A 23,041-nucleotide genomic window follows, 5' to 3' on the forward strand; every position below is an offset into this window, starting at 1 on the left:
AAAAAAAAAAAAAAAAAAAAAAAAAAAAAAAAAATTCTTTAAGGTGAACAGAAAACGTGAGGGCCTGCAATAGTCACCGAAACAAGGTGCGCAACTGCGCATAGCCCGACACTTGTGGTAGAATCCATAATCTTTGAAGAGTCAATAATGACCCTTACCCATTTCGCTCTCATGTGGACACAAAGGTAAACTACCACCAAGTACTAACTAATTCACTTGCCCACACGACATGAACTTTGGGAAAAAACCTGTGGGATAAAGCATCTGGTTTCACTATAACTTGCGGCTTCTTTTATCAGCTTCTCTCTGTATATAACAAGACCCATCAAATCTCACCTTCTTCATTATCTAACTTCAAACACAACTCTCCATTTTTACAAAACTTAATAAACTAAAGAGTTTTCTCCATTCCGAAAAAAAAAAAAAAAAAGATGAGTTCAACTAGCAAAGCATGGTTGGTGGCAGCAAGCATAGGAGCCTTGGAAGCGTCCAAGGATCAATTAGGCATATGCCGGTGGAACTACTTGATCAGATCTGTGAATCAACGTATCAAGAACAACGTGAGATCCGCTTCTCAGGCGAACAGATTCTCTTCTTCGTCAACCACCGCTGCTGCCTCCGTTAAGGATGACAACAAGGCCAAGCAAGCTGAAGAGTCTCTTAGGACGGTTATGTATTTGAGCTGTTGGGGTCCTAACTAATGGACCCATCCTTAGAAGGATGTAACAATGATTCTACTTGTACATAATAACGTTGATGAATTCAAATAGATATATTAAATTTTTGATACAATTAACATTTTTGTATTGTGTCTGAAAAAAAAAAAAAAAAAAAAAANTACATGACAAATAACATATTCAACAAAATAGTATTCGAGTAAAGTAGTGTTACATAAATGGGCCAAATCCAATTAATGGGCCGGGCTGAGACTTGGAGACGTCATCATCCCGAAACCAATCCCGTCGCCGTAGTTCTCTACCATGGCGATCCTGGCCATAGCCGCTCGTTTCCCTCTTCTCCTCCGTCTCACTGTCCCGTCTATATCGTCTCCGTCTTCTGTCATATACTATCGAAGAACTATTCCATCCGATGGATTCAGCAACCGGTTACGCTCGATCCTCCGTTATTCGTCGTCCAACGGCGGCGGAAGCGGCAGTGGCGACTTAACCGGTGTTAACGATTCCGTCACCGTTGTTTCAGATGTTCAAAGTCCTAATTACTTGAAATTTACGGATGAAGAGTTGATGAAGCAGTGTAGATTAGAGACATTTAGAGTTTCAGGACCTGGAGGACAACACCGGAACAAACGTGACTCCGCCGTGCGTCTTAAACATCTCCCCACCGGAATCGTAGCTCAGGCAGTCGAGGATCGTTCACAGCACAAGAATCGTGCTTCTGCTTTGAACCGTCTTCGCACGCTCCTCGCCATCAAAGGTCTCGATTCGATTCCTTCTCTCCCCATGTTTCATTCTTTGAAACTTTAACTTCTCCAATTCGATTTCTAAATTTTGCATTTTTCCAGTGAGGAACAAAGTGGACCTTGATGCGTATGCTCCTCCTCCTGAGCTTCTTCAGATTCTACCTCCTAAGTCCACTATCAGAACTTCTTCTGGTTCACAGATTGGTCCCAACAATCCTAAATTTGTACCTGTATGATGAACTCCTCCTCTAGCTCCTCCTATCTTCCCTTTACCTTTTGCTTTGACTCAAATACACAATTGTAATTTGTTACAGGGAATGCAAGCTTTGCTTGATGTTGTTTCTGCTTCTGACGGTTCTATTGCCGATTCTGCCAAATTGCTTGGGTAACAAATCACTCTTTGAATCTGTAATTCTCTAAGTGTAGTTGTCATTGGCCTAACTTTGAGTCAACCTTACTATTTGGTTTTTTGAAGTTTGAGCACTGGTGGCTTATCTCGTTTGATACTCTCCCATGATGGTCTTCGTATGGCAGTCAATAGCATGAGAGCAGCCAAGGTATTGTTTTCATTCTTTTATCAATCCGAATCCTCTGTTATTAGGAGTATGCCAATGAGGTAGTCATGGTGCAAAGTGTATTCTCTGTTTTTCATTGAAAGGTCCTTAGAATTTTATCTTGGGATAAAGCAATCTGAAACCATGTTTTTATTGGTTCTGCCTCCTGGAAACAAGTCTGTATGTAGATATGCTTGAAATGCATGCTTGCCGTCTTTCTGTCCCATCTTCCTCCTTATTTCTACGGTTACTTTATCTACTCATAGGACATAGGCGGTGGTTGCAGCATTATTTTGTAGGGAATGAAGAACTTTTCTGAATTGAAGAACTTTTTTTCTGAGTTTTCAGGGAATGAAGCCTCTCAAATAGTCGGGATGTATTGCCTTTGAAAGATGATGTGCAGGCCATTGACGAGCTTTATTTGGGTAGCTACTGCAGCACAGTGACTACCATTTCTTGCACCATATTTTGTATATAAAACAAAGGTGAAATACTGAGTTCAGTCTAACATTTGTACTTCTACGATCATAAAAATAGTCACGTATTTGAGATGATATATTATAATAGGCTGTTCAAATGTTTGCAGTAAGTTTTTGCACCTTTGTTATGATTGTGTTGGAACCATTTTGGATTAGATATATTCCTTGTTCTGTTCTTGTTTTGTTTTCTCTCCATATAAGAAAATAAATCTCGTTGGTGCTGTTAAGTGAGTGGCTATCTGGTACGTTCCTACCTTTCAGATTTCCATGGTTGTATATATAAAGGGTTCATGTACCTTACACGATGAAGCACATGCAAGTTTTGTTTTCATTTGATAGTTACGTGCAGTAAGGGTATCTCCCTTTTAAAGATATGAAAATTACTTTGTGATATGGCAATCAAACAAACCTAGTGCCTTCAGCTACTTGGGTTTAGTATGTATCTATTTATTTTCTTTTCTGATATTAGTTAGCTAGTGAGTTGAGTTACACATATATGACACGCTTAATATTTCGGTCAGCGGAACCAATGAAGAAAAACAGGTCACTGCCTGCAGGAATGTCCTCAGGTATATTGGACATTGAAAATAGCAAAAAGAGTTTGATACAGAATCAGATTCTTGTAGAATGAGGTTCTCTTCTTCCCCACACAGGAAAAGAAATAACTTTTATGGAGTTGACTCTGAGAAATGTTTGTTTATTCATTTTTATCCAGAAAACAACAAGAGTTAGAGCCTCGTTGGGTGCATTCTGACTCACACTCCTATATTTTAAACATGGATCTGAATTCTGAAGGTCTGCTCGATAGAGCAAGATTCCTAGACTTCTGATGGAGCGAACAGCGACTATATGTTCACCTTCCCTTTTATCTCTAACTCTGCTATGTAGTGAATGATCAGCTTTGGCACATGCAAATTTCCAAAATTTCTTATAGTGAATGATCTTTGGTAAAAAATCTCATGTTGATACCATAGTCACTCTGCTCTTAAATAAGATAGCAGAAGCATATGTTTGTGGATGTTCTATTTTAGTCATAAAGCTCTTAGAGCATCTGTCTAAAGTGCGTTTGACTTTCATGAGACCTATGCCCTGTTTAATAATATTTGCAAGGATAATTCCTTACTTTAAGTTGAAAGAAAAGATCTGATTCCTCACCACTATTTCATGGGGTATTTATTTCTTTTATTGGCAACTTTCTCCTCTTGTCTCTCCTGTCTAATCGTAGAATCATGTATATATATAGACTTCACAACAGAAACAGTTCTAATAAGACTTGCAACATCCAATAGTATCATTTTAGTCCGTAGATATCAATGAGGCTTGATTTATCTTCCAAGCTTCGGCAAGTTCTTGGCCTCGCCAAGGATCATGCATCTATTGGCAGAGCTATTGTACAAAACTACAATGAAAAAGCGTTTTTTGACATTGAAGTGGCAGTGGTTCGAGCCACTAGCCATGATGATTGTCCTGTTGATGACAAAACCATGCACGAGATACTCTTTCTTGTCTCTAACACCCCGGGCTCCATTCCTTTTCTTGCTGAGCAGGTCTCACGCCGTCTAGCTAAGACAAGAGATTGCTTAGTCGCCGGTAAAACTCTGTTACTTTTCCACCGTCTCTTGCGTGGTAGCAGTCGAAGTATCGAGCAGCAATTGCATATTGCACACACCTCAGGTCATCTCCAAATAGGTTGCTGCTGGTTCATGATGAGCTCAGATCCTCCATCCTTCGTTTTTCTGCAGAACTATGTAGCTTATCTCCAAGAAAGAGTTGGATGGATCATCAACCAAGCTGGTAAGCTCGAACCTGTTATGTCTGGTGGTACAAAATTTAGCCGATACAAAGAGAAGTCCATGGACCTGGTGTTCCACATCTTACCGAAGTGCCAGGAGTTCATTGCACAGGCGTTGAAGTGTTCACCGGTTTCTTATGCCTGGCCTATAGATAACCTGGTTCAAGCAGCTATAGGCAACATCTTGAAAGAGAGTTTCCAAGTCTACATGACGTATTCCGATGGGATAGCCGCACTGGTTAACATGCTCTTTGATCTTTCAAGACCCGCAAGAGATTTAGCTTGCGGAATGTTGAAGAAAGCTTCTCAGCAGATTCAAGATCTCCGCGTACTATATGAAAAGTGTAGAGGATTCCCCGGTATGAAAAGCTTGGATTACCCATCTGTGCAAGCCATTACAATGGATCATATCGTAGCACTAGAGGAATGCTCAAGCTATGGAGGCAAAAGAAATTTCTCTGTCTCCACCAACCTAAGTGATCCAGTCACTTGCGATGAACGAAAACAAGAAAACCATTGCGCCGATTTTTCATCAACCAGTCTTTTCTTATTTCCAGCGGAGACCAAAATCAGTATGGTTTGGGTTGTTTTTGACAATGAAGATGGTGAAGAAACATACAAGCAAAAAGAGCAAGCTTCAACAGGGAGTACAAGAAAGTTGCAGAAGTCAGGTAGAGGTCACTGATCAGAGAGATTGTGTCTTTTATTCGTGTTCCAATTAAAGAAACAATTACATAGTACTATTGTTGTCACTTTACATTATAGCAACATATACATGGGTTCTCCAGAATTTATATGATAATTTTGTGCATATCCCGATTTGGTTCAACTTATATTTTCAGTGTTATAAGTTTAATGAGCAAAAGAAAGGATAAGTAGTACACTTAAAACTTGTATTGTCAAGTCTTCTGATGCTGAAGTGTAATTTTTGCCGCTGTATAGTTGATACTTGATATATGGTACATCTAAGAATCAGAAAACTTATCAATACAGTTTTGTTTTTTCAGAGTAATGTATAGTTTGAACTTTGGAGTCTTTTGGACCACGCAATGCAGAATAAGACAATGTAAAGAATAGGCAATGAAGCATACCTAAAAACTCCAAAAATGGAGCATGCTTCCCATCATGGGCCTATATTGGGTCTTTTACAAAATACTAATTATATGCATTAAGGACTTCACTATATATACTGACAGAAGTGTCTGGAACATTACGGAAGATAAGAAGACCCTTGAAGTCTTAAACCACCAAGCTTCTGAGTAGAACATTCTCAATTCCTCGGTCAATAATTCAGTAAATACAAAAGGATAACAAATAAAGACGCAAGAGTGTTCGAGAATCTGCAGCATTATTCACTACATAAGACGCATCTATATATTGACCCCAGACTTGCACCTTAATCCTCATAGAGAAGAGAACAAACATCAAGTACTGAGAGGGATCAGAGAACTAACCATTGTCACCACTCTCCTTTTACCCCTTCTACAAGAAAAACAAGCTCTAACCAAAAGATGAAGCAAATCTATCTTTCTATGTTAGGTTTTTTCTTTATAACTCTGTTCCTCGGAAAGATCAAAACAACTGAAGGGTCCTTGCCATCTGCATTCGACACTCCGGGAAGTCTACTAGCTGATCTCTGGCGAGATCGGTTTCCTGATCCTTTCAGAGTCTTGGAGCAAATCCCATTAGGTATTGAGAGGGATCAGAGCGTGGCTCTGTCTCCTGTACGAGTAGACTGGAAAGAAACACCAGAAGAGCATGTGATCAGGCTCGATGTACCAGGAATGAAGAAGGATGAGGTGAAGATAGAAGTGGAGGAGAATCGAGTTGTGCGAGTAAGCGGTGAGAGGAAAAGAGAAGAGGAGAAAGAAGGAGATCACTGGCATAGAGTGGAGAGATCACATGGCAAGTTCTGGAGACAGTTTAGGATGCCTGATAATGTGGATTTGGACTCCGTCAAAGCCAAGCTTGATAACGGAGTACTCACCATTACCATCAACAAGCTTTCCCCAGAAANTTGCGATGAACGAAAACAAGAAAACCATTGCGCCGATTTTTCATCAACCAGTCTTTTCTTATTTCCAGCGGAGACCAAAATCAGTATGGTTTGGGTTGTTTTTGACAATGAAGATGGTGAAGAAACATACAAGCAAAAAGAGCAAGCTTCAACAGGGAGTACAAGAAAGTTGCAGAAGTCAGGTAGAGGTCACTGATCAGAGAGATTGTGTCTTTTATTCGTGTTCCAATTAAAGAAACAATTACATAGTACTATTGTTGTCACTTTACATTATAGCAACATATACATGGGTTCTCCAGAATTTATATGATAATTTTGTGCATATCCCGATTTGGTTCAACTTATATTTTCAGTGTTATAAGTTTAATGAGCAAAAGAAAGGATAAGTAGTACACTTAAAACTTGTATTGTCAAGTCTTCTGATGCTGAAGTGTAATTTTTGCCGCTGTATAGTTGATACTTGATATATGGTACATCTAAGAATCAGAAAACTTATCAATACAGTTTTGTTTTTTCAGAGTAATGTATAGTTTGAACTTTGGAGTCTTTTGGACCACGCAATGCAGAATAAGACAATGTAAAGAATAGGCAATGAAGCATACCTAAAAACTCCAAAAATGGAGCATGCTTCCCATCATGGGCCTATATTGGGTCTTTTACAAAATACTAATTATATGCATTAAGGACTTCACTATATATACTGACAGAAGTGTCTGGAACATTACGGAAGATAAGAAGACCCTTGAAGTCTTAAACCACCAAGCTTCTGAGTAGAACATTCTCAATTCCTCGGTCAATAATTCAGTAAATACAAAAGGATAACAAATAAAGACGCAAGAGTGTTCGAGAATCTGCAGCATTATTCACTACATAAGACGCATCTATATATTGACCCCAGACTTGCACCTTAATCCTCATAGAGAAGAGAACAAACATCAAGTACTGAGAGGGATCAGAGAACTAACCATTGTCACCACTCTCCTTTTACCCCTTCTACAAGAAAAACAAGCTCTAACCAAAAGATGAAGCAAATCTATCTTTCTATGTTAGGTTTTTTCTTTATAACTCTGTTCCTCGGAAAGATCAAAACAACTGAAGGGTCCTTGCCATCTGCATTCGACACTCCGGGAAGTCTACTAGCTGATCTCTGGCGAGATCGGTTTCCTGATCCTTTCAGAGTCTTGGAGCAAATCCCATTAGGTATTGAGAGGGATCAGAGCGTGGCTCTGTCTCCTGTACGAGTAGACTGGAAAGAAACACCAGAAGAGCATGTGATCAGGCTCGATGTACCAGGAATGAAGAAGGATGAGGTGAAGATAGAAGTGGAGGAGAATCGAGTTGTGCGAGTAAGCGGTGAGAGGAAAAGAGAAGAGGAGAAAGAAGGAGATCACTGGCATAGAGTGGAGAGATCACATGGCAAGTTCTGGAGACAGTTTAGGATGCCTGATAATGTGGATTTGGACTCCGTCAAAGCCAAGCTTGATAACGGAGTACTCACCATTACCATCAACAAGCTTTCCCCAGAAAAAGTTAAGGGTCCAAGAGTTGTTGACATTGCGTTCCAAGGCGATCAAACTGGCAAACTCAGTTCTGCTTAGTCACAGAAAGAGCTCTTGTTGAATCTAGGATCGTGTTTGATGTCTGTAAAATCTGTGTAATTGAAAAAAATTATATAACACGTCTTTACCTTACACGAGAAAGTGTAAACATTATAACTATCGAGTAACCGATGCATAGTATAAGACTATAAGAGATCACCCCTCTCGCCATGTTTAATCTTCCATGGCCCTGGAAATCAAAACAGGCAAAAAAGGGAGTTAACTAATAGTTTCTCGCTTGAATCAGAGAAAATATCGGTTAATAACAACTGACAAGTGAAGAGTGAAACTAAAAGACTTACTTTCTTAACAAGCAACATATATATTCTCCTGGAGTATCATACCAGTGATCCTCTTCTTATACCACAGCAAAAGAGTACATAACAATATAACATTACCGTACCAGCTTTGGTTTTAGAAAGTAGAGTGCAGCTTTGTCAAGTCATATCGAGAATCTAGGACCTTCCAAAAGTATCAGAAAGAGATGAGGCTGTCAAGTATCATATATATCTCTATATTCTTTGGATGCGATTTGTCAAGAGAATAGAACTGATGGACCTCTTCATCGATCTCAATCCAACTACAGCCTGGGGTTTTATAAGCATTTTGNAAGAAACAATTACATAGTACTATTGTTGTCACTTTACATTATAGCAACATATACATGGGTTCTCCAGAATTTATATGATAATTTTGTGCATATCCCGATTTGGTTCAACTTATATTTTCAGTGTTATAAGTTTAATGAGCAAAAGAAAGGATAAGTAGTACACTTAAAACTTGTATTGTCAAGTCTTCTGATGCTGAAGTGTAATTTTTGCCGCTGTATAGTTGATACTTGATATATGGTACATCTAAGAATCAGAAAACTTATCAATACAGTTTTGTTTTTTCAGAGTAATGTATAGTTTGAACTTTGGAGTCTTTTGGACCACGCAATGCAGAATAAGACAATGTAAAGAATAGGCAATGAAGCATACCTAAAAACTCCAAAAATGGAGCATGCTTCCCATCATGGGCCTATATTGGGTCTTTTACAAAATACTAATTATATGCATTAAGGACTTCACTATATATACTGACAGAAGTGTCTGGAACATTACGGAAGATAAGAAGACCCTTGAAGTCTTAAACCACCAAGCTTCTGAGTAGAACATTCTCAATTCCTCGGTCAATAATTCAGTAAATACAAAAGGATAACAAATAAAGACGCAAGAGTGTTCGAGAATCTGCAGCATTATTCACTACATAAGACGCATCTATATATTGACCCCAGACTTGCACCTTAATCCTCATAGAGAAGAGAACAAACATCAAGTACTGAGAGGGATCAGAGAACTAACCATTGTCACCACTCTCCTTTTACCCCTTCTACAAGAAAAACAAGCTCTAACCAAAAGATGAAGCAAATCTATCTTTCTATGTTAGGTTTTTTCTTTATAACTCTGTTCCTCGGAAAGATCAAAACAACTGAAGGGTCCTTGCCATCTGCATTCGACACTCCGGGAAGTCTACTAGCTGATCTCTGGCGAGATCGGTTTCCTGATCCTTTCAGAGTCTTGGAGCAAATCCCATTAGGTATTGAGAGGGATCAGAGCGTGGCTCTGTCTCCTGTACGAGTAGACTGGAAAGAAACACCAGAAGAGCATGTGATCAGGCTCGATGTACCAGGAATGAAGAAGGATGAGGTGAAGATAGAAGTGGAGGAGAATCGAGTTGTGCGAGTAAGCGGTGAGAGGAAAAGAGAAGAGGAGAAAGAAGGAGATCACTGGCATAGAGTGGAGAGATCACATGGCAAGTTCTGGAGACAGTTTAGGATGCCTGATAATGTGGATTTGGACTCCGTCAAAGCCAAGCTTGATAACGGAGTACTCACCATTACCATCAACAAGCTTTCCCCAGAAAAAGTTAAGGGTCCAAGAGTTGTTGACATTGCGTTCCAAGGCGATCAAACTGGCAAACTCAGTTCTGCTTAGTCACAGAAAGAGCTCTTGTTGAATCTAGGATCGTGTTTGATGTCTGTAAAATCTGTGTAATTGAAAAAAATTATATAACACGTCTTTACCTTACACGAGAAAGTGTAAACATTATAACTATCGAGTAACCGATGCATAGTATAAGACTATAAGAGATCACCCCTCTCGCCATGTTTAATCTTCCATGGCCCTGGAAATCAAAACAGGCAAAAAAGGGAGTTAACTAATAGTTTCTCGCTTGAATCAGAGAAAATATCGGTTAATAACAACTGACAAGTGAAGAGTGAAACTAAAAGACTTACTTTCTTAACAAGCAACATATATATTCTCCTGGAGTATCATACCAGTGATCCTCTTCTTATACCACAGCAAAAGAGTACATAACAATATAACATTACCGTACCAGCTTTGGTTTTAGAAAGTAGAGTGCAGCTTTGTCAAGTCATATCGAGAATCTAGGACCTTCCAAAAGTATCAGAAAGAGATGAGGCTGTCAAGTATCATATATATCTCTATATTCTTTGGATGCGATTTGTCAAGAGAATAGAACTGATGGACCTCTTCATCGATCTCAATCCAACTACAGCCTGGGGTTTTATAAGCATTTTGGTGCTTGATCCTCTTTCTAGCTTCACGTGCCTCTTCCCATTTACCCGTCTCTCCATATAAATTTGCCATCATAGCAATGTAACCTCCATTGTTAGGATTCAGAGCAACCAGATTTTTCAAAGCAACTTCAGCCAAATCCAAATGACCATATTTCTTACAAGCATTGAGCAAAGAGCCCCAAATTGCCTCATCTGCTTTCATCTTCATTGTGGAGATAGCTTCCAATGCTTCTTCGAACTGACCAGCCCTGCCTAGAAGATCTATTAGGCAGCCATAGTGCTCAATCCGTGGCTCAATACCGAATCTTTTTGTCATGAGATCGAAATAAGCACGGCCTCTTGAAACCAAACCTCCATGAGTACATGCATTGAGAAGACCAATAAAAGTAATGTGATCTGGTTTGATATGGTTACTGTTCAACTCTACCATTTCTTCAAACAGTGCTATGGCTTCTTCGCCTCTACCATGGAGAGCAAAGCAATTGATCATAGAATTCCAAGCTGTTGAACTTTTCTTTGAACTTCTCTTAAAAACAGAGCTTGCTTCCTCCAAGTGACCACATTTTCCATACAAATCGACCAAAGAATTCGAAACAAACACATCAGAGGAAAGATCACAACGGTATGAAAAAGCATGAATCCCTTTAGCCAGCTGTAGCGTACCAGTTTGAGCACAAGCGGAGAGGACACAAACTAAAGTTACCTCATTAGGACGAATATGAGGCTCATTGATCATCCTTCTAAATAGAGAAATAGCTTCAACAAAAAGACCATTCTGAGTACAAGCAGCAAGAATAGCGTTCCAGGAAGGAACATCACGGTCAGGCATATCTTCAAAGAGAGCAACAGCATTGGACATATCACCAGACCTAGCATACCCAGAAAGCATAGCAGTCCAGGAAACAACGTTTCTCTCAGACATTTCGTCGAACAGTTGTCTTGCAAGAGGAATGTGAGAAACAGACGAAGCGTAGGAGTGAAGAAGAGCAGTTTGAACAACGACATAGAGATGAAACCCGGATTTAAACAAGTGGGTATGCACCAAAGGAGTTGAAAAAGCAGAGGAGAGATGTGGAGTAGACTTAAGAACAAGTGGGTAGATGAAGTGATTAGGACGAGGAAAAGATCGACTAACCATAAGACGAAAGAAGGAGAAAGCTGAGTAAGCATGAAGTGGGAGAGAAGAAGAGTAAGCAGTTAAAACGGCGGCGTAGAGATGCGTATTGGGGTAAGAGAAACGATCAAAGATAAAACGAGCGTAAGAGAGATTACAGAGACGAAGAGTACAAAAACGAAGAAGCTTGAAACAGAGGAAAGGTGAATCCTTTAGTCCCGAAACTACCAGAAAGTTCTGAACTTGCTTCAAATGATTCAAATGCGTCGACTTTGAGATCGCGGCGGAGATGAATTGATTCAGTACTTGCTCCGCCATATGTGACGACGACGACGGCGCGTGGAGGTAGTAAGAGAATTGTGTTACACGTGTCCCCATGTGCACGCACTTCCACCAAACGTGAAGAGAGAGAGATGAGATAGATGTGTGTGCTTCGTCTTTTTTCTCTCCGAGTCTATCGTTTTCTCTTTCGTCTTCACTTTTCTCCGTTTTTATCGTCTCTTCTCCAAATTGATGGATTTAAAAGGTCTCCCCACTTCGATCTCTAATCTCTAACCTAACGCTTCTTCATTAAATTCTTCAGACAGATTACAATAACGTATATATATATACGACACACACACACACAAAAAAAACATCATTGAAGCTGATGCAGACAAGACATATCTCTTTGATTCCGATCTCGTGTCTGGGTTTTTGCGTTGCTGATTCTGTTTTGTCTGTTTGACACATACATACACACATACATACACATCTTTGTTTTTTTTTTTGTTGTTATCAAATCAATTCAAAATGTCTGGAATTTGGAGATGGAGGAATCTAAAGTCTCTAGCTTTACACGCTCGTTCTGTTTCACCTCTACACACGCGTCTTCATTCTCTTGAATTGGGATCATTATCGCCTCGTCGCCGTATTCAAGAACGGTTCAAATCGGAACAAGGTGGCGGAGGAGGAGGAGGAGATGATTTTCCGGTACCTGTGACACGACGGAAGTTGAGAGCAGAGCCGAATTGTCCACGTTGCTCTAAGCAAATGGATCTTCTCTTCTCCAACCGTCAGTTCCCTTCTTCTAGTCTTCTTCAACGCCCTGATGAATATGATTCCTCCTCCGGCGACGGCGACGGGGATAGTAAAACCAGTTTCCAGTCTGTTAATTTCTGTCCGACTTGTAAAACTGNGGACATATCACCAGACCTAGCATACCCAGAAAGCATAGCAGTCCAGGAAACAACGTTTCTCTCAGACATTTCGTCGAACAGTTGTCTTGCAAGAGGAATGTGAGAAACAGAGGAAGCGTAGGAGTGAAGAAGAGCAGTTTGAACAACGACATAGAGATGAAACCCGGATTTAAACAAGTGGGTATGCACCAAAGGAGTTGAAAAAGCAGAGGAGAGATGTGGAGTAGACTTAAGAACAAGTGGGTAGATGAAGTGATTAGGACGAGGAAAAGATCGACTAACCATAAGACGAAAGAAGGAGAAAGCTGAGTAAGCATGAAGTGGGAGAGAAGAAGAGTAAGCAGTTAAAACGGCGGCGTAGAGATGCGTATTGGGGTAAGAGAAACGATCAAAGATAAAACGAGCGTAAGAGAGATTACAGAGACGAAGAGTACAAAAACGAAGAAGCTTGAAACAGAGGAAAGGTGAATCCTTTAGTCCCGAAACTACCAGAAAGTTCTGAACTTGCTTCAAATGATTCAAATGCGTCGACTTTGAGATCGCGGCGGAGATGAATTGATTCAGTACTTGCTCCGCCATATGTGACGACGACGACGGCGCGTGGAGGTAGTAAGAGAATTGTGTTACACGTGTCCCCATGTGCACGCACTTCCACCAAACGTGAAGAGAGAGAGATGAGATAGATGTGTGTGCTTCGTCTTTTTTCTCTCCGAGTCTATCGTTTTCTCTTTCGTCTTCACTTTTCTCCGTTTTTATCGTCTCTTCTCCAAATTGATGGATTTAAAAGGTCTCCCCACTTCGATCTCTAATCTCTAACCTAACGCTTCTTCATTAAATTCTTCAGACAGATTACAATAACGTATATATATATACGACACACACACACACAAAAAAAACATCATTGAAGCTGATGCAGACAAGACATATCTCTTTGATTCCGATCTCGTGTCTGGGTTTTTGCGTTGCTGATTCTGTTTTGTCTGTTTGACACATACATACACACATACATACACATCTTTGTTTTTTTTTTTGTTGTTATCAAATCAATTCAAAATGTCTGGAATTTGGAGATGGAGGAATCTAAAGTCTCTAGCTTTACACGCTCGTTCTGTTTCACCTCTACACACGCGTCTTCATTCTCTTGAATTGGGATCATTATCGCCTCGTCGCCGTATTCAAGAACGGTTCAAATCGGAACAAGGTGGCGGAGGAGGAGGAGGAGATGATTTTCCGGTACCTGTGACACGACGGAAGTTGAGAGCAGAGCCGAATTGTCCACGTTGCTCTAAGCAAATGGATCTTCTCTTCTCCAACCGTCAGTTCCCTTCTTCTAGTCTTCTTCAACGCCCTGATGAATATGATTCCTCCTCCGGCGACGGCGACGGGGATAGTAAAACCAGTTTCCAGTCTGTTAATTTCTGTCCGACTTGTAAAACTGCTTATGGATTCAACCCTCGTGGTGTCTCTCCTCTTCAAGGTACCTTCATTGAGATCGGTCGTGTTCAATCACCAACCACGAACAATACTACCACTACTACTTCCAAATCAACTAGGAAACAACAACATCATTCAAAGGATCCAAATCAAGGATTCAATTACAGAAACAAGCTTAGATCTTCCTTTTGGGATACGCTTAGATCTTACGGTGCTGAGCCACCTGAAGATTGGTCTCCTCCTCCTCCTCCTCATCCTCCTCATCCTTTGAACGCTTCTCCTCCTAACAACATTGCTCCAGCCACTAACGGTGCCGTCAAAATGGATCCTTCTCCTTTACCCGATCCAGCTAATGACGTTAGTCGATGGGGTGGAGCTAGTTTAGGCAGAGACTTTCCTACTCCAAAGGAGATTTGTAAATGGCTTGACAAGTTCGTCATTGGCCAAAGCCGTGCCAAAAAGGTTCTTGCTTTTCGCTTAACATTGAATATACACTGATCATGTTCTGCCATCAGTTTTGTTACTTACTACTTACGACATGGTGATTTTGACTTTGATCGTAGGTGCTCTCTGTCGCTGTTTATAACCATTACAAGAGAATATATCATACCTCTATGAAGAAAGGGTTGGTTCTATCTCATCCATTGTTGTTGATTCACCTGGCTTAGTTACATGATCGGACGAATTACACCGTTCAGTCTGTAATGGTTTATTGTGTGTATAAGGGTTTGTGTTGGAATCTGACATTGTAGACCTTGAATACTAGGTCAGCAGCACAACCAATTGATGATGACGATAATGTAGAATTAGATAAGAGCAATGTTCTCTTGATGGGGCCTACTGGCTCTGGTATGAACTTGCGTGTTTGTGATCATATTATAATATTCTTTACTTCTCATATGCACTCCCCCTGCCAGCTATGACATGCTTGTTTATTTGATTCTTGAACAATAGGGAAGACACTACTAGCAAAGACTTTAGCTCGGCTTGTAAATGTTCCTTTTGTCATTGCTGATGCAACTACACTGACTCAGGTAAATTCTTGATTTTTCAATACTTCAATCATTGGGATGGTGATCTTTTCAATGGCGTTTTGGAATCCAAATTAAACATATTAGGTGTAGCTCCTGGAATTATGATTTCATATGTTGATCTTTGATCTAGTTACTGTATGGTTTCAGGCTGGTTATGTTGGTGACGATGTTGAATCAATCCTTCATAAGTTATTAACGGTACCACTTCTTATTAAGCCGCGTTTAATATTCCCAGAATACTTTTCATCTTGTTGCATTTTAGAAAATTTCCTTATGACTTGTAGGTCGCTGAGTTCAATGTGCAAGCAGCACAGCAGGGGATAGTCTACATTGATGAAGTTGATAAGATAACGAAGAAGGTCAGTATGCAGTACATGATAACTCTTGAATTGAACCCAATAAGAACAAGATAATTAGGCTTTATACTTCCTGGATTCTTCCTTCTGCAGGCTGAGAGTTTAAACATTAGCCGGGATGTTTCTGGTGAAGGTGTCCAACAGGCACTTTTGAAATTACTAGAAGGCACTGTAAGTGGATTGCTTCCTTACACTTTGATGCATCTACTTGAATCATTCTTCGCTAGACATGAGGCACTTGCATAGTGAGTTATCGTGAAGTATCTCTAACTCTAAGTGATCCACATTAATAGGTCTTTGCAATATAACACAGTAGAGACTGGAAGGTTATTAATAAGACATTTGATGAATGCGACATCACACTAAATTACTAATACATTTACACATGTGTGTTGCTTCTGAGGGATCTTTCTCCAGAAGAGAATTGTTCTGGATTCAAGCTTTGCTTCTTTATTCATTGGAACTTCTTTTCATTTTTCCAGATCGTAAATGTTCCAGGAAAGGGAGCGAGGAAGCATCCACGGGGTGACCATTTACAGGTTTAAAACTAGTACTTTATCATTGACCTATAATCGTTAACGCATCTAAAGGTGTTGTTTACTCAAATTATCCCATTAATATTGCTGGCTGTCCTATGATGTACAGATAGACACAAAAGATATTCTCTTTATCTGTGGAGGAGCATTTGTTGACCTTGAGAAGACCATTGTAGATAGGTAATTCATTATGCTTCCTTTTTGTTGAAAATACATTAGTGGTTATATTTTCACTTTGATCAGCATCTCAAATGTTATGCCAGACGACAAGACTCATCAATTGGTTTTGGAGCTCCTGTTCGTGCGAACATGGCTACCAGTGGAGTGACCAGTGGTGCATTAACGTCATCTTTGCTAGAATCGGTAATTACTATAAAGATTTTCTTGAGCCTGTGTTTCCCTATGTAAGACACTTATCATTCCTGGAAAGAGCTTTAGTTTTTGAATGCCGGCTGCATTTCAGGTTGAGAGTGCCGATCTAACAGCATATGGCCTTATACCGGAGTTTGTAGGACGCTTTCCCATATTAGTTAGTTTGTCAGCTCTAACAGAAGACCAGCTCATTCGGGTAATTTCAAAATTTCCATAGCTTACTTGATCATGTAGCTTTTAGTGCATTTTTTTTTATTGCTCATGTTGCTGCTCCATTAGACCTAGTGAAATCAAAGTGAGATAGTGGTTGCCATTTTCTGAGGCCTTGATTTTTTTTTTGGCCTTCTCATACTTGAGTGTAGCTAATTTTTCCTTTGCTCTTTCTCTACAGGTGCTAGTAGAACCCAAGAATGCTCTTGGGAAACAGTACAAAAAACTATTTAGTATGAACAACGTACGTTCCCTAGAAATACACACTTACCAAGACTTGCATGCAAAAAGTATTCAGTTTTTAAGTTTAAACATGACCTTTTGGTCCCTGATTGCATTATCTGGTTCAATTTTTTCAGGTAAAGCTGCATTTTACTGAGAAAGCGCTTGAGATAATTTCCAAGCAAGCTATGGTGAAAAACACAGGTGCGAGGGGACTAAGAGCCTTGCTTGAAAGCATTCTAACTGAAGCCATGTTTGAGGTACTTCAGCTACTGCAAATATTGTTTAGCTACTAAATGAATCTTTGCCTTTACAATTCCTTTTTATTTCTTTTCTCAGATTCCAGATGATAAAAAGGGAGATGAAAGAATCGACGCGGTTATTGTGGATGAGGAATCAACAGGCTCAGAAGCTTCTCGTGGTTGCACAGCAAAAGTACTTAAAGGAGACGGGGCTTTTGAGCGTTACCTCAGCGAGAACAAGTCGAAAGATGCTACAGAAGCAACGGTATGACTGTAAAGATCCATTTATTTGTCTGCTCCTTGTGTCGATATAAACTAGCTCTGTGGCAGTTAATGTCACATATGTACTCTTCTGAAAGTCTGTTGAATAAGAGCAAGTACTTGTGTTTCTTATACTACACGTTGAAACTTGTGTTTACACTTGGCTATATAATGACTAATCAAAACCTGATGGGCGTAATTTGCAGGTTGAGGAAAGAGTGGGATCAGCGAGAGCAATGCGGTTGTAAAATATAATGAGAGAAGAAGGGTTTTAACATGCAGTGTTTCTTGATTATTTTGTAAAGAACAGCATTCATAAAAGTGCAAGAGGATGTTTATCCGCTTTGTACAATAAAAAATTTTAGCTTACACAGATTGGAAAAAGTGGAAATTGTTACATAGAAAGAAAAATAGGACCGTGTAAAACATTTGTAATTCTCTACTTCAAATGACAAGTGTTATTAGTTTTGTCAGTTCATGTTGTTTCTCTAAGTTTCTGCAGATCACCAACCAAAAAGGTTGTTATCACTCTGAACATATCAGATTTGATTATTTTTATAAAGTAGTATTGCAACTTTTCTCTCCATCAGTTACTGCAGATCACCAACATTTGTAAACTTGAGCTTGTCATTCATTACAGATACAGCCACTTCCCCTTTCTCCGTGTTTCGGTTAATAAGAAACACACAGCCTGAGGCTTAATGGTTTCAGACGCTGACCCCATTTGTAAACTTGAGCTTGTCATTAATGAAAAATCTTGTGCTTGCTTGATGAGCATAGCTGCACCTCATGCTGGTAACACTATTCTTCTTCAGTATTCTGACAAGCATGTATCCAGACTCAAATCATTACCAAACTGAAAACAGAGCACTCTGTATCATCTATCTGCTAATCATACTAACGAGTGTACTACTGTATGTTCATAAATTAAATATACCAACTCCATGGAGTCAGCAAAGGAGACAATCAATGGGGTCAGCGTCTGAAAGGGATCCTTCCGCAAATTGTCTCAAGGAGACTCAATCCGCATTTGTGGCGGGTCGGGAAATCAAAAGATAATATGTTGCTAGCACCAAGAATTCTTCCATGCATTGATTAGCTGATGAAAAAGACTCTTATATTATGCAAGGCAAATGTATAACAAAAGGCATCATGTCAAGCGGTTAATGGAACCCCTCGTACGATGCAGTAAAACTCAGTTCTAAGCTTAAGAGGATTGGACAAACATCACACGGGCCAACAAAGAAATGTAAGCTAAATAAGCACTCTCAGTATTGGATCAATCTTGTAATTTATCAAAAGACTTCGAGTGATAATCGTGTCTCCGCTCGGTCAAAGTGATGATTCAAAGTACTTTTTAGTCATAAACTCATAATTGTGTCGTAGTTGCAGCACGTAACTAGTAGAATCAAGCAAGATGAATCGATTCTGTGATCTTTGAGACTAGATTAATGGACTGATTAAAGAGCCGTTTAAGGCTTTACAAGTAGAGAGAGTATACAATATTATATACATTGCAGCCACTAAACAAAAGTGAATCGTTTTTAACTCCTTGTGAGAGACCATCTTGGACCCAATCGAGTCAGCCATATGCAAAACTCCTCCAGATTCTTGTTCGACGAATGGGGGAGGGTTTTCAGATATCTCCAATTGGGTGATCTGATTTTGGAATTTTGCAAGAGATGTTCAAGAAACTTGTCGATCCGTACGCGTCAATTGGGACCCCAACAACTCAAGTACATGACCGTCCGGAGTGATTCCTCAGCTTGTTTCGAATTACTGACGGAAGTAACTGCGGAGGAAGCGGAGGAGGAGGAGGAGAATCTTGTGGTCTGAGAGATGGGTCTGACGTTGTTACGGAGATGATGATTCATAGAACGGAGAACGTAGTTCCACCGATAGACGCCTAATTGATCTTTCAATGCCTCGACGACTCCAATGCTCGCAGCCACCATCCATCTCTTGCTCGTTGCACTCATCTTCTTCTTTCAGATTATTGCTTTGCTCTGTTTTGATATATTTGTTTTCTTTTAGCTTTGATGTTTGTTTGCCGATGAATTAAAATTGGAATGAACGGGTTGTTTTATAACAGTACAGAAACCGAGAAACGGACAAAACTGCCGCAAAGTCCCAACTGAACGAAAGAGAAAAACTAGATGCTTTGAGCTGATGGTTTTGCTCGATGTCGATGACTGAATGACCTTTTTGCCCTGGTGAGACTACATTGCTCACGGGTTAGAGACAAATTAAGATGAAAGGGTAAAAGTGAAATTTTGCTGATCCAAGATATTGCCACGGTTCTAGCAATCCGGCAAATGGTTTTGGAGACCACGATGGATGATGATGGTTCGCCCCCACCTTACTTACTTTACCTTCAAGTGGTTTCTTCTTCTTCCCAGTTTGGTCTCTTGTAGTCGTTTTCATTTAATTATTATTATCTCTTGGAGACTGTCTACTTTAATTTTAATGGTAGGAAAACATATTGGATATCCCTTTTGTTTATTTTATTATAATAATGAATTATTTAAAATTTTTCTTAAATATTCTCCAAAAATAATTCTCAACTTTCTCATAACTTTCCAATTATCTCTACTACAAGTTTCGAAATTGACATTTACCACAATTATTTTTTCAAGTTCGAACATGTACAGTGTTTAATCTGCCTAAATGTTTAGATATTATCTGGTCATCTTTTATTTTCCGTTCTATTCTTTTTTTTTTGGTAGTAGTTTGAGTTAATACTAAAATTTATTCATTTCAATATTTATCCACTATTGTTCATTTTAATTAATATTCGAAATAAACATCAGTCTTTATGATAACACAACGAAAAAGTTGAAAGAAGCTGGAGCAATCCCTTAGCGGTTTTTTTTCTTCTTCTCATATGTCACAAGACAATGGATTGTATATTCATTAAATTATATTACTTTAGATTACGTTCATGGATTTTGATTGATTTGGAAACATGGTATGTAAGACTTAGAATAACTTAGATTGTATTACAATTTTAGAAATATGGTACTTAAGAATTTAATAATTTCATTCCATTGTTCATCAAAAATCCACATGTGGGTTTTTTAAGTTATTATGAAGTTTCCCCAACACTTAATGTTGCGCAAATCGTCATCCATTTACCGAGATTAACTCGTGTTTTCCTTCATCATACGTAAAGACAATTGGTGGATGGGAAAAATAATATGCCACCTCCAAAACCAAGTGTTGAAAGACACATTACAACCACTCCAACACGACCCGTTAAAGCGTTTCATACCGACCTTCACAACATGATCTCTAGTCTCTACAATCAAGTATTGGAAGACTTAAATTAATCAATTTGATTTTTCACTATGTGCTAATATGAACATGCTCTTTTGTATATATAAGTCGTAATCATTTTGCATCTTCTCGATCCTGTCTCAACTAGTTAGGACCCCAACAGCTCAAGTACATAGCCGTTCTCAAAGACTCCTCAGCTTGCTTGGCCTTAACATCATCCTTAACTGAAGCTACAACGGTGGTGGTGGTTGACGAAGAAGAGAATCTGTTCGCCTGAAAAGCGGATCTCACGTTATTCTTGATGCGTTGATTCACAGATCTGATCAAGTAGTTCCACCGGCATATGCCTAATTGATCCTTGGACGCTTCCAAGGCTCCTATGCTTGCTGCTACTAACCATGTTTTGCTCGTTCAACTCATCTTTTTTTTTGTGTTTGATTGGAGAAGTTAAACTCTTTGCTTCTTGTAAATACTGAATTGTGTGTATTGTTGTGAAGTTTGAAGATGAAGAAGATGAGAATGGAGCAGTTTGTTTATATAATAAGAGAGGTGTAGCGACTGGTTAGAGTCAAAACCAGATGCTGTCTCCCATAGGTTTTGCCCAAGTTTAAGTCGTTTGAGGTTAGTTAATTACCATTGTGTCCGCATAGAAACAAACTTGATCAGGGATAATGTTGTCTTCTAAAAAATCCTGGGTTAGTGGGTTTTATTACAACAACTATGCGCACCTCGTTTCGGTTATCTACGTGTCATTAGAGACACAGCCACTTCCTCTTTCTTCGTGACACAACCTCATCATCATCACTTACCTTAATGGAAAATCTTGGCTTTAAATTATTAAACTACGTTATTTTGACAAGCATGTCTCATGCTCATCAGTCATCATTACCAAACTGAAAACAGTGCACTCTGTATCATCAATCTGCTAATCATACTAACGAATGTGAAATGTTTATAAAGTTTACGTCTATACAAGAAAGAAATACAGAGGAGCAGCATGTGTGGATAAAGAAAGGAACGTTTGAGAGTTAAAAAAAAGAGATGATTGTATATAAGATTTGTAAATACATTTTAGTCTCTTTATGTTGTTTGTGTGAAACTACAGAGATGTATGAATCTTTTGAGAGAGAGAGAGAGAGAGTTACGATCTAGCTCCGTGTAGAGGCTCTTTCGTAAACACTGTAACGGTTCATTCATGGTCACTTCTTTTTCCTATCATTGGTAAAGGAGACAATCAATGGGGTCATAGACTCATCAAAATTGTGCTTAGTTGCAGCAGGTAACTAGAATCAAGATGAATTCAGTTCTGTAATCTATGAGATTAAATTAATCGATTGATTAAAAGAGCCGATTAAGGCTTTTACAAGTATAGATGATAATAGTACAGAGTTTCTATATACAACGCAGCCACTAAACGAAAGTGACTCTTTTTAAATCCTTTTGATACATTAAAACAAGCAATTATTAATTTTGAATGGTGTACAGAGGCTCAACACAGTCTTTCTTTACCATCAAGTTATCGGAAGACACAAAATTACCAATTTGATTTTCACTAGTTGGAAACCCTTCTTATGTCAGTTTTTTTTGTTCAAGCCCTTGTAACTTTCTATCATTCAGATAAAAATACTAGAGTAGTTTGAAACAAATAGTAAAAACCTTTAAGTTGTATATACACATGATAAAACTTTATAGCAGTATCCCAAATTCATATTCTTTTAGAAATATGAAGAATATGTACAATTTATCATTTTGCATCCATCTAATAGACAACGAATCCTGTCATATAATTTGCATAGCAAAAACAGTGCTAAAAAGAGTTCCTGTCTTAGATAGGACCCCATCAGCTCAAATACATAACCGTCCTAAGAGACTCCTCAGCTTGCTTCGCCTTAACGTCATCCTTAACGGAAGCTACAACAACGGCGGTGGTAGTCGACGAAGAAGAGAATCTGTTGGTCTGAGAAGCGGATCTTACGTTGTTCTTGATACGTTGATTCACAGATCTGATCAAGTAGTTCCACCGGCATAAGCCTAATTGATCCTTGGACGCTTCCAAGGCTCCAATGCTTGCAGCTACTAACCATGCTTTGCTCGTTGAACCCATCTTTTTTTCTTGTTTGATTGGAGAAGTTAAACTCTTTTGCTTTCTTGTGAATAGTGAATAGTGTGTATTGTGAAGTTTGAAGTTGAAGAAGATGAGAACGGAGGAGTTTGTTTATATAATGCAGATGGTTAGAGTCAAAACCAGATGCTGTCTCCCATTGGTTTTGTCCAAGTTTATGTTGTCTGCAGCTAGTTAATTTACAATTGTGTCCGCACAAGAACAAACATGTTAGGGATGATACTGTCTTTTCACAGGATC

At 39.1% G+C, this 23,041-nt stretch overlaps 10 protein-coding genes and 1 pseudogene across 13 annotated transcripts; 7 read left to right on the forward strand and 4 right to left on the reverse strand.

Moving 5' to 3' along the window:
* LOC109132277 lies at positions 309-796 on the forward strand. Its single transcript, XM_019243809.1, has one exon. The coding sequence runs from the start codon at positions 432-434 to the stop codon at positions 699-701; it is 270 nt and encodes an 89-aa protein (XP_019099354.1). The 5' UTR covers positions 309-431; the 3' UTR covers positions 702-796.
* On the forward strand, positions 850-2,563 carry LOC104777345 (peptide chain release factor 1). Its single transcript, XM_010501572.2, has 5 exons — positions 850-1,434; positions 1,523-1,650; positions 1,735-1,805; positions 1,896-1,977; positions 2,323-2,563. The coding sequence occupies exons 1-5, from the start codon at positions 981-983 to the stop codon at positions 2,341-2,343; spliced, it is 756 nt and encodes a 251-aa protein (XP_010499874.1). The 5' UTR covers positions 850-980; the 3' UTR covers positions 2,344-2,563.
* LOC104777350 (putative clathrin assembly protein At1g33340) lies at positions 2,729-5,465 on the forward strand. The gene is made up of 2 exons (XM_010501584.2): positions 2,729-4,916; positions 5,253-5,465. Exons 1-2 carry the CDS (start codon positions 3,767-3,769, stop codon positions 5,255-5,257), a joined length of 1,155 nt encoding a protein of 384 aa, XP_010499886.1. The 5' UTR covers positions 2,729-3,766; the 3' UTR covers positions 5,258-5,465.
* LOC104779053 (22.0 kDa heat shock protein-like) lies at positions 5,558-6,458 on the forward strand. Its single transcript, XM_010503449.2, has one exon. The coding sequence runs from the start codon at positions 5,757-5,759 to the stop codon at positions 6,456-6,458; it is 702 nt and encodes a 233-aa protein (XP_010501751.1). The 5' UTR covers positions 5,558-5,756.
* Positions 7,080-7,953, forward strand: LOC104777349 (22.0 kDa heat shock protein-like). The gene has a single exon (XM_010501581.2). It carries the CDS (start codon positions 7,285-7,287, stop codon positions 7,858-7,860), a length of 576 nt encoding a protein of 191 aa, XP_010499883.1. The 5' UTR covers positions 7,080-7,284; the 3' UTR covers positions 7,861-7,953.
* LOC104777347 (pentatricopeptide repeat-containing protein At1g33350-like) lies at positions 7,901-13,502 on the reverse strand. Of its 3 annotated transcripts, none has more exons than XM_010501578.2 (3): positions 10,407-12,142; positions 8,163-8,430; positions 7,901-8,050 (listed from the first exon to the last, which is right to left on the reverse strand). In XM_010501578.2, the coding sequence occupies exons 1-2, from the start codon at positions 11,934-11,936 to the stop codon at positions 8,335-8,337; spliced, it is 1,626 nt and encodes a 541-aa protein (XP_010499880.1). In that variant the 5' UTR covers positions 11,937-12,142; the 3' UTR covers positions 7,901-8,050; positions 8,163-8,334. The 3 variants fall into 3 exon arrangements, with proteins under 3 accessions (XP_010499880.1, XP_010499881.1, XP_010499879.1); XM_010501579.2 differs by lacking the exons at positions 7,901-8,050; positions 8,163-8,430 and adding exons at positions 9,877-10,026; positions 12,753-13,502 and having other exon boundaries at positions 10,139-11,313; XM_010501577.2 differs by lacking the exons at positions 7,901-8,050; positions 8,163-8,430 and adding an exon at positions 9,877-10,026 and having other exon boundaries at positions 10,139-12,142.
* LOC104777348 (22.0 kDa heat shock protein-like) lies at positions 9,157-9,861 on the forward strand. The gene has a single exon (XM_010501580.2). It carries the CDS (start codon positions 9,261-9,263, stop codon positions 9,834-9,836), a length of 576 nt encoding a protein of 191 aa, XP_010499882.1. The 5' UTR covers positions 9,157-9,260; the 3' UTR covers positions 9,837-9,861.
* On the forward strand, positions 13,556-17,876 carry LOC104777346 (CLP protease regulatory subunit CLPX3, mitochondrial-like). Of its 2 annotated transcripts, XM_010501573.2 has the most exons (15): positions 13,556-14,632; positions 14,734-14,795; positions 14,937-15,019; positions 15,125-15,204; positions 15,352-15,402; positions 15,489-15,563; positions 15,654-15,731; positions 16,043-16,099; positions 16,206-16,276; positions 16,360-16,459; positions 16,560-16,664; positions 16,860-16,922; positions 17,038-17,160; positions 17,240-17,407; positions 17,610-17,876. In XM_010501573.2, the coding sequence occupies exons 1-15, from the start codon at positions 13,790-13,792 to the stop codon at positions 17,649-17,651; spliced, it is 2,001 nt and encodes a 666-aa protein (XP_010499875.1). In that variant the 5' UTR covers positions 13,556-13,789; the 3' UTR covers positions 17,652-17,876. The 2 variants fall into 2 exon arrangements, with proteins under 2 accessions (XP_010499875.1, XP_010499878.1); XM_010501576.2 differs by lacking the exon at positions 16,860-16,922.
* Positions 18,807-19,515, reverse strand: LOC109132278. The gene has a single exon (XM_019243810.1). It carries the CDS (start codon positions 19,380-19,382, stop codon positions 19,116-19,118), a length of 267 nt encoding a protein of 88 aa, XP_019099355.1. The 5' UTR covers positions 19,383-19,515; the 3' UTR covers positions 18,807-19,115.
* LOC109132279 lies at positions 20,513-21,099 on the reverse strand (annotated as a pseudogene).
* LOC104779054 lies at positions 22,326-22,877 on the reverse strand. Its single transcript, XM_019243812.1, has one exon. The coding sequence runs from the start codon at positions 22,781-22,783 to the stop codon at positions 22,520-22,522; it is 264 nt and encodes an 87-aa protein (XP_019099357.1). The 5' UTR covers positions 22,784-22,877; the 3' UTR covers positions 22,326-22,519.

Source organism: Camelina sativa, chromosome 3, assembly GCF_000633955.1.
Source record: "Camelina sativa cultivar DH55 chromosome 3, Cs, whole genome shotgun sequence".
In the NCBI taxonomy this organism is placed as follows: domain Eukaryota; kingdom Viridiplantae; phylum Streptophyta; class Magnoliopsida; order Brassicales; family Brassicaceae; genus Camelina; species Camelina sativa.